The sequence below is a fragment of the Lampris incognitus genome, chromosome 3 (genome assembly GCF_029633865.1).
Source record: "Lampris incognitus isolate fLamInc1 chromosome 3, fLamInc1.hap2, whole genome shotgun sequence".
In the NCBI taxonomy this organism is placed as follows: domain Eukaryota; kingdom Metazoa; phylum Chordata; class Actinopteri; order Lampriformes; family Lampridae; genus Lampris; species Lampris incognitus.
The window spans coordinates 82,992,248-83,007,138 of NC_079213.1; the positions used below are offsets into that span (position 1 = coordinate 82,992,248).

The 14,891-nt window shown below is 43.2% G+C and overlaps 1 protein-coding gene across 3 annotated transcripts in view; it reads right to left on the reverse strand.

Annotated features, from left to right (window-relative positions):
* The window catches only part of kank3 (KN motif and ankyrin repeat domains 3), a 54,696-nt gene that overhangs the window by 17,516 nt on the left and 22,289 nt on the right, over window positions 1–14,891 (reverse strand). For 2 of the 3 annotated variants that reach the window (XM_056278044.1, XM_056278045.1), the window contains 7 exons: window positions 14,680–14,785; window positions 14,139–14,375; window positions 12,571–12,661; window positions 11,298–11,517; window positions 9,639–9,781; window positions 4,445–4,645; window positions 1,646–1,747 (listed from right to left, as the gene is read on the reverse strand). In XM_056278044.1, the coding sequence (XP_056134019.1) occupies window positions 1,646–1,747; window positions 4,445–4,645; window positions 9,639–9,781; window positions 11,298–11,517; window positions 12,571–12,661; window positions 14,139–14,375; window positions 14,680–14,785 (1,100 nt within the window). The remainder of the gene's footprint in view (window positions 1–1,645; window positions 1,748–4,444; window positions 4,646–9,638; window positions 9,782–11,297; window positions 11,518–12,570; window positions 12,662–14,138; window positions 14,376–14,679; window positions 14,786–14,891) is intronic. The other variant, XM_056278046.1, reaches the window with a different exon arrangement.

Sequence of the window (14,891 nt, forward strand, 5' to 3'; positions counted from 1 at the left end):
AAAGTCGCCACCAACTAACACGTAGTCAGTAGGGAAGGAGGATTTCAATTCAACTATAACCTCTGTAATTTTCGAAAGAAACTTACTGTTTTCTTTGTAATTATTATACCCATATATATTGACTAAAATAAAAAATAAATTATCTATAGCCAACACTACAGCCAACCAGTGTCCATTAGTATCAGCACCATGTATGACAACTTTATCTGGAAAATTATTGAAACGGATCGCAATTCCTCCAGAACGGTTGGAACCATGGCTGAATAACAGAGTCACCCCACTGATTAGACCAGAAAGTGGCGTCAGTGACGCATGAGTGAGTCTCTTGAAGAAAGAAACAGTTAAACATTTGCCCTTTATAGAAAAGAAATAAGGCTTTTCTTTTAACGTTGTCTTTTAAACCCCGGGTATTTAAGGAACAAAATGAAATATGAGTATTCAAAAATAACATTTAACGACTCTACTGAATGAAAGTAGATATACCAACAAATGGATTGTATTGTGTGAAAAAAAAGCAGCAAGAGCAAATGAAATGCCCAAAACAATTAGTCAGTGACATCTAATATGAATCTGACTATTCAATAACGTACAGTGGATGCATCTCATACTGTAAACCTGCGTCCTTCCTTAAAGGCGAAGGGGCTTCAGGTGTCTCCTGAACTCTTTTCTCTCAATGCACATGACGAGCAGAATGACGAATTGGGATGATTATCGTAAATTATCCTTCTGACTCTTCTCTTATGCTGTGATCCTGCGACCTTCAATGTCGGCAAAGGGGCCTCTGAAGCATGCAACTTTATTGGTCATCGCACCATTGTCATCTTCCATTGAAGAACTCTTAACAGCCTACAGGTATTATTTCATTAATAATTTAATTTAATGAAGTTTAATTTTAATGTAATTAATCATTATCTGCGCCAAAATAATGGAGGTCCAGCAGAGAGATTTGTGCTCCCCCTGGGAGAAACGTGTGGCCCAGAAAGCAAAAGAAATTATTAGCCAATCTGACCATGTCCCGTCCATTGAAATAACTGTAATGCCCTCAGGCCGGCGCTATAAAGCGCCCCCTAGGAAAACGAATCGCTATTCTAGGTCCTTCATTCCTTCTGCTATCAGGCTGTTAAATGCAGAGAGTAGTCATTTTAAACAAATGCTTTATATTGTTTTAAACCACAATAGTCAGTTTATACCTTGTTTGTATTTCACATGGCTTGTGGGCCTGTACGTTGACTGAATGTCGTAGGGGAATGTAACGTGCAATGCATCTTAGAATGCTTCATTTATTTATTCTATTCTTTTAACTTATATGAATTTTTACCCTTTGCCTGGTCCCCGTGTGAGTCTGCATGCAAGGCCACATGAGGGTGACTGTGCAGCTCTTGCCCATGTACTGATCTGTCTACTGTCTCTGACATACTGATGATTGCCACTTGTCTGTGAGTTTCTGTATGGTCTGGGTAGATTGTAAAACTGAATTGCCCTTCTGGGATAAATAAAGTTGTCTGAATCTGAATATTTCGCAAACAGACCTGATAATAAATTTGTATTTTTGAAAAATTGTTGTCATACTCCATGAGCCATCTTGCAGCCCCCAAGGCTGGAAGCTGCTGTTTTTGGGTTGTGGGAAAGCGGGGGTGGACCTCACCGTGGCATTCTGGGTCTTGGCATAGTTTGTGTGAGCATAGAGCAGGACAGCCGTGTCATTGTGAGACGCCTCCAGGGCGATGGACAGAGCATTACTGCCGTCCTACAGATGGAGGGAGAGCAAGAGAGAGAGAGAGAGAGTAATGTAAAGATTTATAGACCCATGAGACATGAAGCAGAGAACGTTCGCCAGCTCTGACCAGTTCTTACACTAAAACTAAATTAAACAGGAAACATCATCAGGATATTATCTAATCCACCTATTGTCAGGGCAATGAGGTGTTTGACCCTTGACCTCTGTACTATTGGCTGCTTTTGATGTTGCCTAACCAGGAAGTAAAGCTTATCATCGTTCGGTTGTGCTGAAGTCGCTCTGAATAGGGGCAGCAGCAAAATGCCTAAAATGTCAATATGCTGTAAAACTTCAAATTTTCATGTACCGCTCTCAATTTACTTTACATAGTCCTGGTATCCCCAGTTCATCACTGTGTTTTGTTTTGTTTTAGCTTGTTTTGTTTGGGGGTTTTTTTCGCCTCTCAGAGTCAGTAAAGTGGGGTCTTCTCTAAAGCCTTTCCCAGCCTGCTCCTCAGTCCAGCTGTGTCGTACTGAAACCCAATCCCTGCTCTGCGTGTTGGGCCAGCTCATTCTGGCACAGATGTGAACACTCAAATATCTGTCTGCCAGGCCTTTCCTCTAGCATCCAGACCAATCCACTGTGAGATTGCTCTCAAACACACACTGAAACGAAACAAGAGAAGAAAGGTCTAAAGCCGCAGGTAGCAAAGACTGGAGGAGTTGTGTTCTGAAGTCAGATTTGTAACATCTCAAAAGTGAAAATAATACTCCAAGATAGCTGATCATTCAGACTGTATGGATATTTAGCGATGATTTTTTTCCCCAAGCGAATCTGTTGGGTTTAAGGAAAAAAACCTCTCCTGCTGAATTCAGTTTGGTGTCATCATGTGTAACAGACTCAGTAACAGTCCTGGTCTGTTAGCCTGCTATGTATTGAGTCTAAAGCCAGTCAGATCTTGATGTAGACACCCTGTGGCTTTCTAACTGGCTCCAACAGGCCTGTAAACAGTCCAGTCACTATGTTTCCTGTACATGGCACTGGTTTGAAAAGAAGACAGATGAAACTCATTTGGTGGTGGCTTGTCTGTGCCAGTTATGTCTTACTGTAGCTTAAGGCAAAAAATAAAAAATAAAAAAAAATAAAAAGAGAAAAACAGGAGGAAGAGGTGAGCAAGAGAGGAACCAGTGTAAACAGTCCCCCAGAGGAGCTGTTTCCTGAATGCACATTAAGCTGATTCCCATACTGGGAACACTCAGATGTTTTTTAGCAAGCAGGTGTTGGAGACAAAGCTTTATCAAGGACCAGAGAGTCGACTCTTGATGTATGTAGACATGTTTTTCCACTGTGCTAGAGTCAGCTTGGTTTAGTAGTGCAAGGTTTTCCCTATTGTGTTTTGGCCTAATTTGATTTGGTTCAGGAAGCATGTTGGGACACTAGCTATTTTCTCAACTGCTTCTCCATCTGTAAACCAAGTTTCAGGCTTTATGTCCAGATAACCAAACCATCTGATGTTAAAACCATCACTATGCAGATGACGATTTTATACTTATCTGTTATATTAACTTTTTATTGTCTACCCTGCTTTGTTTTGATTTTATGCTGTCTGATACAGTACTGCTTGTTTTTAACTATGTAAGATGTCCTTGAGTGCTCTGCAAAGCACCCACTAATAAAATGTATTATTATCATTATTATTATCCATCCATCCATTATCAAAGTCGCTTATCCCAATCAGGGTTGCAGGGATGCAGGAGCCTATCCTAGCAGTCATTGGGCGGCAGGCAGGGAGACACCCTGGAAAGGCCGCCAGTCCACATCACAGGGCACACACACACACACACACACACATTCACACCTAGGGACAATTTAGCACGGTCGATTCACCTGACCTACATGTCTTTGGACTGTGGGAGAAAACCGGAGAACCCGGAGGAAACCCATGCAGACACGGAGAACATGCAAACTCCACACAGAGAATGCCCCGGGATGACCCCCAAGGTTGGACAACCCCGGGGTTCAAACCCAGGACCTTCTTGCTGTGAGGAAACCGTGCTAACCACTGCACTACCATGCTGCCCACATTTCAATTTGAATCGTGTTAATACTACTTATATACTTTTTAAAAAGAGGGTCATTTTATTCAACTTGCATTTGGACTCACCTTGACAGCATTTATACGTTTAAAGTAATTGACCTTAAAAGCTTTCAGAAAATGAACAGTAACAAGACTGGCAGTGAGGAAGTATAAAATAAAAATAAAAACGCCGATTACAGCCACAGCAGAGGGCTGAATCCATACAGTTTTTGCCGCAAACAGCGAAAGCACTACGGAGTCGGAGACTCCAGTGTGACCAAATCCGTGCAACTATCGATGATCTAATAAAATCCAGAAAATAGTACAGGCAAACCACAAAATTAATTATTTATTATTATTACAATTCTCTTGGAATTGAAATTAGAGCGCAGACATTTATATAAAGTCGAATTGAATTTTAAAGATAAGACTTTCAGTAGCTACTAGATGCTGTCCTGCCATGAAAAGATCACAGGTCAAATTCCTGCAAAAAACCATCCTATGGTTTTTGTATATATGGTCAATCTATGGTAACCCACCATAGATGGACATCTATCTGGTAACCCACAAGACAGCAAACCCCTTTCTTTCCCCAAATTCAAGTAAGGGTTGATGATCTAAATGTATAAACATAAATCCACACAACATACATTGTCCACAATGGATATGTCGCATCCAGGCTGCTCCAGGAGCAGTGAGACGATCTCAGCTCTGCCATGCTCGCTGGCGCACATCAGCGCGGTGGAGCCCTCATCATCCTGTATGTTGACGTCCACGCCACAGTCTAACAGTGCCCGCACCATCTCCTGTCGCCCATGGCTGACTGCTAGCATCAGCGCTGTCTGGCCCGCCTGCAAAATGCATACATGTAATGAATGAAATGTAATGAAATGATTGCATTTCTATAATGTTTTCTAGTCCCAAAAACACAAAGCACAATAAAAGGCTTTATTGTCACTGACAACACACTGCACTGACCAACTGATACTGAAGTTATGGGCTTTGGAAAAAGAAAAAGTCCCTATTATTTCTGCAGATTCAGATGTGTTATATAATGTCACAATAGTGCTTGTCTAACCTTATTTCCATCATTTCTCTGTATTGCCTACTGAACAGAAAAAAATCAGACTTTTCCAGATCTGCTGCCCTGTGTCTCACTGAAACCTGGCTTAGTGAGCATATAACGGTATATAACGGACAGTACACTTCATCTGTTGCACCTCCAACTTCTCCAAGCAGACCGTGAAATGGAGCTATCGGGGAAAAAAGAGGGTGGCGGCATATGCTTCTACATTAATGAAGGTTGGTGTAAGGACGTCACAGTGTTGAAGAAATCCTACATTCCTCTCTTAGAGATCTTTTTCATTGACTTTAAACTATTTAATTCACCACAGGAATGTTCATCATTTATTCTAGTCGGTGTCTATATCCCACCCCAGGTCTGTGTTAAAGTGGTGTTAAAACACCTGGCTGATCAAGTTACAAACATGAAGGGCATCCGGGTAGCGTAGCAGTCTATTTCGTTGCCTACCAACATGGGGGTCGCTGGTTCAAATCGTGTAACTTCTGACTTGGTCGGGCGTCCCTACAGACACCATTGGCCTCAGGTGGGAAGCCAGATATGGTTGTGTCCTGGTCCCTGCACTAGCGCCTCCTCTGGTCAGTCGGGGCGCTTGTTCAGGGGGGAGGGGGAACTGGGGGGAATAGCGTGATCTTCCCACATGCTACGTCCCTCTGGTGAAACTCCTCACTGTCAGGTGAAAAGAAGCATGGTGTGGTAGTCTGCAGCCCTCCCCGTATCAGCAGAGGGGGTGGAGCAGCAACCGGGACAGCTCAGAAGAGTGGGGTAATTAGCTAAGTACAGTTGGGGGGGGGGGGGAGCAAAAAAAAAAAAAGACAAACATGGAACACAAATATCCAGACTCCCTACTCATTATCCTTGGGGATTTTAACAGAGCAAACCTCACACACGAACTGCCAAAATACAGACATCATGTTAAATGTTCTGCCAGAGACAAAAACACTGGATCATTGCTACACAATATTAGAGGATGCCTATCGCTCTGTCCCCTGTGCAGCTCTGGACCTCTCTGATCACTGTCTGACTCATTTTATCCCAACCTACAGGCAGAAACTAAAATCTGCAAAGCCTGTGGTAAAAACTGTGAGGAAATGGACCAATGAGTCAAAACTGGAGCGCCAGGCCTGCCTCGACTGCACTGATTGGCGTGTTTTTGAGGCTGCATCTACAGACCTGGACGAACTTACTGACACCTGCCCAACAAAACTTTCTGTACCTTTAACAACAATAAGCCCTGGTTCACAGCAAAATTTAGGCAGCTTTGTCAGGCCAAAGAGGAAGCCTACAGGAGTGGAGATAAGATCTGGTACAACAAAGCCAGAAATACACTCACAAAGGGGATCAGAGTGGCAAAAAGGTGCTACTCTGAAAAACTGAAAAACAGCTTTTCTGCCAACAAGCCATCATCTGTCTGGAGTGGTTTGAAAGATATTACCAACTACAGGAGACCATCCCCCCACACTGCAGGGAACTATCAACTGGCTGATGACCTAAATGGGTTTTATAGCAGGTTTGAAAAGCAAACTTTCACACCCATCACCCTCTCCAGCCACACCACACAACCAACTGCACTCCCTGCCAGCCACTCTCCCCTCTCCACTGAACCCCCACCCGCACTCAGGATCTGTGTTGAAGACATGTGCCAGCTCTTCCAGAGACAGAAGACCAGGATGGCACTGGGCCCGGATGGCGCGTCACCCTCCTGTTTGAAAGTCTGTGCTGACCAGCTGGCTCCCATTTCAGCAATGATCTGCAACAGATCACTGGAACTTTGTGAAGTTCCCTCCTGCTTCAAGAGCTCCACTATCTTCCTGGTCCTCAAGAAACCCTGTATCACAGGATTATATGACTACAGGCCCATTGCCCTAACGTCTGTGGTCATGAAATCCTTCGAGTGACTGGTGTTGGCCCACCTGAAGGAAATCACATGCCCTCTGCTCGACACCCTGCAGTGATGATGTAGTCAACATGGGATTGCACATCTTCCAACACCTCTACTCTCCAGGGAAATATGCAAGGGTCCTGTTTGTGGACTTCAGCTCAGCGTTCAACACCACCATCCCAAATATCCTCCACTCTAAACTCAGCCAGCTCACTGTACCAATCCCCATCTGCCAGTGGATTAAAAACTTCCTGAAAGACTCCCAGCTGGTGAGGCTGGGAAAATCACATCCAGCACCCGGATAATCAGCACTGGCACCCCCCAGGGATGTGTTCTCTCCCCTCTATGCAAATGACTACACCTCAGGTGACCTGTCTGTTAAACTCCTGAGGTTTTGCGGACGACACAACCATTACTGACCTTGTCCAGGATGGTGGTAAAAACATACAGTTACAAAGTGCTTTACACTCAATACACAAAATATGACTAAACACATAAAATAAATTGAGTGAATATAAGACATGGTGAAAACCTACAGATTTCTGGGTTCTACAATCTCCCAGGACCTAAGGTGGGCATCCAACATAGATACAATCATCAAAAAGGCCCAGCAGAGGATGCACTTTCTCTACCAGCTCAAGAAATTCAACCTGCCTCAGGAACTGTTGATTCAGTTCTACACTGCAATAATCCAGTCTGTCCTCTGCACATCCATCACTGTCTGGTTTGGTTCAGCCACCAAACAGGACAGGGACAGACTACAATGGACAGTCTTCAGAGAAAATCATTGGTGGAAAAGTGCCCTCCATTCAGGACATATACACCTCCAGACTCAGGAAATGGGCAGGCAACATCACTGCAGACCCATCACAACCTGGTCACAACCTGTTCCGACTCCTCCTCTCTGGCAGGCGCTACAGAGCACTGTACCCCAAAACAGCCAGATATAAAAACAGTTTCTTTCTGTGGGCTATCATCCAAATGAACGCTTAACACTGCCAAATAAATCCAATCATTTTGTATATACTGTACTGTACACTGTACGTATACTGGTACGCTCTGTCATGTCCATCTACCTCAGGCATGTATGTAAGTAACCTGCTAACATCTATATTTCAGCACCTCTGATATATTCTCTGCGACATTGCACCTTATCACCTCTTATTTTGCCTGTATAAGTCAATCCTTGTGTATGTATCTGAAGATTGTTGTGTTGTAATGTTGTTATTCTATGTTTAAGTACACTGAGAGAGCCACAAAACCAGAGTCAAATTCCAACCTACATGGCCAATAAACATGATGAGTCTGATCAGATTTTCAGTACAACATTCAAACTGAGGACAGCTCAGCCGATGGCAATAAATTGTATTACGTGCAGAGAGTTATGTCTGCTGTAAATATCCAGACTTACAAGAAGTTTGGAAAAAGATTACCCCTTGATAAAGCTGGTGATGGACTGGTAAATAAGAGGTGACTGAACAATGATCAGAACTGTGTGTTGGCAATCACCATACGACTGAATTAACATCTGAAAGGTTTAAAGTGCTAGGTGAACCCTACTCTTCAAATAGGAAGGAGGTAAACAGTAAATTAAGTTTAGTTGAATTCACCCTCCACTGTATTGCTGGTTGAAATCAAAACTCGCTTCTCTTCGTTCTAAAGCTGCAACCTAATGTCACCAATTCGTCTTTGAAATTTAAAAAAAAAGGGATTTATCGCTTTGATGGACACAACATTTTTTGAGCCTTTCAAAAGGTGTTTATCAGCAGCTAGAGTATGTCTCCAACTGTCAGGTGAAACAATTATCCCCACTTTTTCTCTAAACAAACCTTACAGTATGAAGGGAAAAGATTGTCGCTAAAAGCCACGACACCATACTATCAATGTCTGCGTGGTCTGGTTCCTAAAGCAAGGATAACAAATACTGCTGATTAGATTTATAGCTGCTGATACTTTAAATGCACAGTCCTATGACTTGGCAGAGCCCTCAGAGCCTGTCAGGCGCCATGTCCAAACACATGCACAACTTCATTAAACAAATCCAAGAGACTGCACTGCTCTGAAGTCATAAGATCCTCATAGATGCTAGACTGCATGTTTTCCTCAAGCCAATGTGCAGCAGGAGCCGAGTACAACCCTAATACACAGTTCCTGGCTTTGAACAACAGCGACAACTTTCAAAACACTCTCGATGGTGGGGATATCCAGTAAACAAGGACGGACATTATCCCTACAACTGCTCTTCTATGTTTCACCTGCTTCTCAAAACATCTGCAAAGTGGTTTTTCCACCCCTTCAAATCCAATTTGCAAATCGTTGTTGCATCTACAAATCCAACATCAAAAAGCATTTTGAGGACATCAAGCAACCAGTGTTTGACACTTAAAGCACTTTGGCGAAATCAAACAATCCATAATACACTCTGAACCAGGAAACAGAGAAGTGAGGCAGTTATCGTCAGACCCACACTAATGCATCTAGGTAAATCTCCTGTAAAAGCTAACATTTGTGAGTTATTCATATGAATTACACTTTTTGAAATTGTGGCCAAATACTTACATTTAGTCATACGTAATTTTCCTCAGTAGCCCAACTTTGGCATCTCAAAACCAGGCAGTAGAACATGACCCACAAGTTTTTACCGACAAACAATTACCTTTAACCAAGCCAGCCGAGCTGGTATTCTAGTGTTAGCACATTACTTCTGATTGCTAGAGCTGACATCACATTCCCAGAGTGCCAATGAATTGCTGCAGAAAACAGGCTACAGTAGGCGGTCTTTAAGAAACTCTTGGCTCCAGGCTATGATTCAGCAATAGACTTTTTTTTTTTTCATGTGAATGAGTATAAACCGGGGGCTGTTTCACTTGTGGCAACATGCCTGGCTGGCCTTGGCGTTGACGTTGCCCTGACTGAAGAGCTTCTTGACCACAGCCATGTCCTCCTCCTCCTTCACAGCAGAGAGTGAAGCTAGCATGATGGCCGTGTAGCCAGCCTTGTTCTGCTTATCTACACAGCACACACCTGCAGGGAACACATGATCATATAAACACATGAGGTCACACATGAACACCAACACGTGTGTGTGTGTATGCATGCACTACACCTTATCATACACACACAAACACACACACACACACACATAGCCAAATGGGTTTTCATGGTGAGGTAATATTTATTTTAGATTACAACTTGATGGAATCAAATTTGTTTGGCCACAAGCCAGCATAATAAACACAGTGAGATGTCTCTGAACAGCTTTTAAGTACTTTGCAGGGACCCGCTGAAATAAATGTTCTAGTGTAACTATTTTACCGGTTACTGACTAAGGGCGCTATAATATATTTTACCGTACAGCCATCTCAAGGAAGTAGCAGAAATGCCTTTATTTTTTCAAAATGCATGAGCTCTGATGAGAGCAAAACTAAAAAAAAAAAAAAAAAAACTAAACTGGCAAAGCAAAACCAAAAATATATTTTAAAAGAATCAACAAAATATTTAGCTTGTGAGCCCCATAATACAGTAAATTACCAACAATTCCATTAGCTGAAATGGTTAGATACTTGAGCTTTAAGCCCATTCCCCACTATGCATTTGGCATAGTGGGGAATGGGCTTAAAGAGCCAAAGGCCCCACAAACTGAAACTGCTTTGAGCCAAAGTGAAAAGCAACAGCTTTTCAGTTTGGCTCCTGTGCATGAGGCTGGCAAACTGAAGTATAGTCTTACATTATACAGCAGCTATTCCATCATATCACAATAATAGATTAATTAATTTCATTATGAAATTCCACTGGAGAGGAAGGTAGTAAAGATGTTGGCATAGGATCCAGTAAAATTATTTAGTTTCTTACTTGTTTGACATAGAAAATCAAAATTGCTAAATGTGGGGTATCCAGGTGGCATGGCAGTCTATTCTTTTTTCTACCAACACGGGGATCGGTGGTTCGAATCCCCGTTTTACCTCTGGCTTGGTCAGGCGTCCCTACAGACACAATTGGCTGTTTCTGCGGGTGGGAAGCCAGATGTGGATATGTGTCCTGGTCACTACACTAGCGCTCCCTCTGGTTGGTCGTGGCGCCTGTTCAGGGGGGAGGGGGAACTGGAGGAAATAGCCTACGTCCCCTTGCTGAAACTCCTCACTGTCAGGTGAAAAGAAGCGGCTGGTGACTCCACATGTATCAGAGGAGGCATATGGTAGTCTACAGCCCTCCCCGGATTGGCAGAGGGGGTGGAGCAGTGACCGGGACTGGTCGAAAAATAGGGTAATGGAATGGATACATTTGGGGAGAAAAAGGGGGGGAAATTGCTAAATGTAATCATAACATCACACCAAATGAAAATTAATCCCAAAGTGTCATTCTCATTTCAGTCAGTGTCGCTAAACTCCATGGGAACATTGTGTTGCACTGGGCTTAACCAGGACACGTGGCCTTTCCCCAACACCACCCATCAGGTTTAGACACACACATAAGCATATGTTCGAATGCACACCCCCACGCACACACTTGCCCCTTTACACCAAGACTCCTCATTGCTGACCTGTGTCCAGTAGCAGCCCCACTACTCGGAAGTTGGAGTGGGAGACGCTGTAGTGCAGAGCCGTGTTCCCGTTGCCGTCGGTCATGTTGACTATGTGCTCCAGCAGCCCTGCCGAGATCTCTGAGAAAGCCATCAAATAGTCAGAGACCCGCGATGGCTGGGCCATCTTTCCGCTGGAGATCCGGAACCACTCCAGCTGAACAGAATGGGTGCTGGAGAGCTGAGGGTCAGGTGTGGGTGGGGGGTATGGGGTATCATGAATGAAGAACTGACAGAACACAGCTGTGCCCAAGTCACATCAAAACAATTAAAGTCTTAACTCAATTAAGTCCAGGATAGGAAAATAACTTTTTATTCTGGCTCGTTAAGCTGGCAAATCTGCCAATTTCAGAAAAATTTATTTTAGTATCTTCTTAGCAGTAATTTCCAATCCTGATTGCCTCATTATTTAGTAAAGTTAAAACAGCACCTAAATTCATTTCTATGGAGCACACTGCCAGACTGTCATAGTGATTTTCACTAGTGGCTCATCCTGCCAAAAGACTCAATAACAGGCTTTGCAATGATCCTCTGCAGTTAAGATACCACTATGACTCAGCCCAAGCTGCTGCCACGTTTACACAGAATTTGTTGCTGAACTGTGATTGTCTGTATTGTGTTAGTCACATTCCCTGGCAAAAAGAAAATCAGCAAATAGGATCAATTCATCCATCCATTATCCAAGCTGCTTATCCTAATTAGGGTCGCAAGATGCTGGAGCCTATCCAAGCAGTCACTGGGCGGCAGGCGGGAGACACCCTGGACAGGCCGCCAGGCCATCACAGGGCCAACAAACACACACACACACACACACACACACACACACACACACACACACACACACACACACACACACACACACACCTAGGAAAAATTCAGTATGGCCAATTCACCTGACGTACATGTCTTTGGACTGTGGGAGGAAACCAATGCAGACACGGGGGGAACATGTAGACTCCACACAGAGGACGACCCGGGATGACCCCAATGTTGGACTACCCCAGAGTTCAAACCCAGAACCTTCTTGTTGTGAGGTGACCGCGCCAACCACTGCGCCATCGTGCCGCCCAGGATCAATTCAGCTTTTCATATAAAAAAAATGATTCTGTGGCTTTCATCATTTCTGGTCATCCATTAACATTAATCACCATGCTGACATGGTTCCAGAGTTGAGGCTAAATGTCTAAAACCCCAAAGAGAATGAGAGGGATGTAGGAAGTATACAGGGACCCACCACTTCCTTACTCTTCAGAGTCTGGATGTCGTCATTCAGGTGGTTCTTCAGAATGAGGCAGGCCTCCCGCATCTTGGCGCTCAGCTCAAACCTGAGACAAGGATTATGAAACTTAATAAAACCAAACAGCGTACTGAAAAATATTGAGAACCAAGTAATTTTTGTTTTGTTCACCATGTAGGGCAACTTGGGAATGTGTGATATTAGCAATCATGCAGCCTACAGGGTGTTTCTTGATTTTTCTTTTTGACACACTTTTTGACAAACATTCTGTTTCGGTGCTTTAAATTTGCTTGCTTGTAATGTGTTGGGGGAAGGGGATGGGGTGCAAATCCTTATCATTTGTTTAACTTGGATGAAATGAAAATTTTTCTTTGAAATTCAACTTTACTTGTGGGTAAGGAACCCTCATTCAAGTCAAGTTAAACTTTATTGTCATGTGTATTTGAATACAATGAAATTCTTGTGCTCTGGCTCTCTGCCTTAACACAAAGGATGCAAGGACACACCACCCCCCAAAACAACTACAGACCTGTATAGACTATGTACACAATGAATCTATACATTATATACACAGTATAGAAAAATACACAATAACACAACAATCTAAGGTGTATATGGGTGCGTCTGCTGTTGAGCAACCTGACTGCCTGTGGAAAGAAACTATTACTGAGACGGGTGGTGTGTGATTTGATGCTCCGGTAACATTTTTTAGATGGAAGGAGTGAGAACAGAACATAAGTGGGGTGGCTGGTGTCCTTAATGATGTTTTGGGGCTTTCCTTTTGCAGCGAGTGGTGTAAATATTATGAAGTTGTGGTAGTTCCATGCCAATGATTTTTTGCTGCTGTCTGTACAGTCATTTGTAGCAGTCTGCAGTCCAGAGCAGTCAGGTTGCCAAACCACACTGTGATACAGCCTTCTCAAGACACTCCTCATGGTACTGCCATAAAAGTTTAGCCACTCACAAGTTTTATTATGAGTACCAAAACTCTTGAGATGCCTCAGAAAATACAGTCTCTGCTGGGCCTTCAGGATGCAATCGGTGCTGAGAGACCATGTGAGGGTGTCTGTGATGTGTAAACCGAGAAATCTACAGAAATTCACAGAACTAGTCACTCTCAACAAATTCTCTAAAATAGTCTATCTTTCTTTCCCTTCTAAAAAAAACCTGAAGCCTCTTTTGATTTTGAAAAACAAATAACTGAGTGTTGATATTTTTTAATTAAAGCTAATGGGTGGCAAAATGTCTCATAGGTTAGAACAGATGGCTTAAAGCAAGAAGTTCAATGCTGGCCATTATGTATTGAATTTGCATGTGCCAGTTTCCTCCCAAAGTCCAAAGATATGCATGGTAGGTTAATTTGAGACCCGAAATTGCCTATAGGTATGGACAGCAATGAGGGTGATTATGTGTGTTGGTCCTGTGAAGGACTGGCAACCTGTCCAGGGTGTCTCTCTGCTTTCTGGCCGATGCCTACTGGGATAGAGTCCAACCCCCAAAACTCTGAATTGGATTAAGTGAGTATAGACAAGAAGTGAATATGTGGCCTTGATGCATGTGTGTACTTCTCTTTCACAGCATCAGGTGCGTCATTTTCCACTGTAAGGGTCTCCTCGTCCGTGTCGGTCTCATCGAGGTTGATGTTCCTCTCCTCATCAGATGTCTCCTCTTCCAGGGCCGCCTCATCCTCCTCACTGCTGTCTGAGCACTCCTCCTCTCCACTCTGCCCCGAGGAGCTTCCCTCTTCCTCCTCTTCATCTTCCTCCTCCTCTTCTTCTTCTTCACTAGATGTGGATTCATACCTGGAGATGACAAAAATAAATCTTATATATATATATATATATAAGTGTTGAGCATAAATGTATTAATGTGAACAGATAACTTCAGTTTCTTTACATTCTTAGACATTTACTTGGCACTGTCTCTCACAGCAATGTAAAGTCACTGAACCAGAGGGGGTCCAATATCAAATTCACTCAAGGACATTTCAAAAGGACAAAATGGCTGTTACAGGGCTTAAGCCTGCAACCTTTTGGTTACAGAACTCTCACCGCCACATTTCTCTCACTGTGTGGTAAGAATGTGTGGAGGTTTGGTGTCACTCACCCTCCATTGAGAATACCAACAAACTGCAGGCTCTTCTTGTTGCCTGTACGATTCTCACTCGAGTTACTCCCATCCTTCCTCTTCATGATGGATTTCAACGTACCTGCTGACACAGGGAATGCAGATGTTTCAAACTGCTTCTAAAGAGAAATCCTGCTTGACGTTGTACTTTGGTATAGAGATGGGCAATAACTCAATATCATCATAATTAT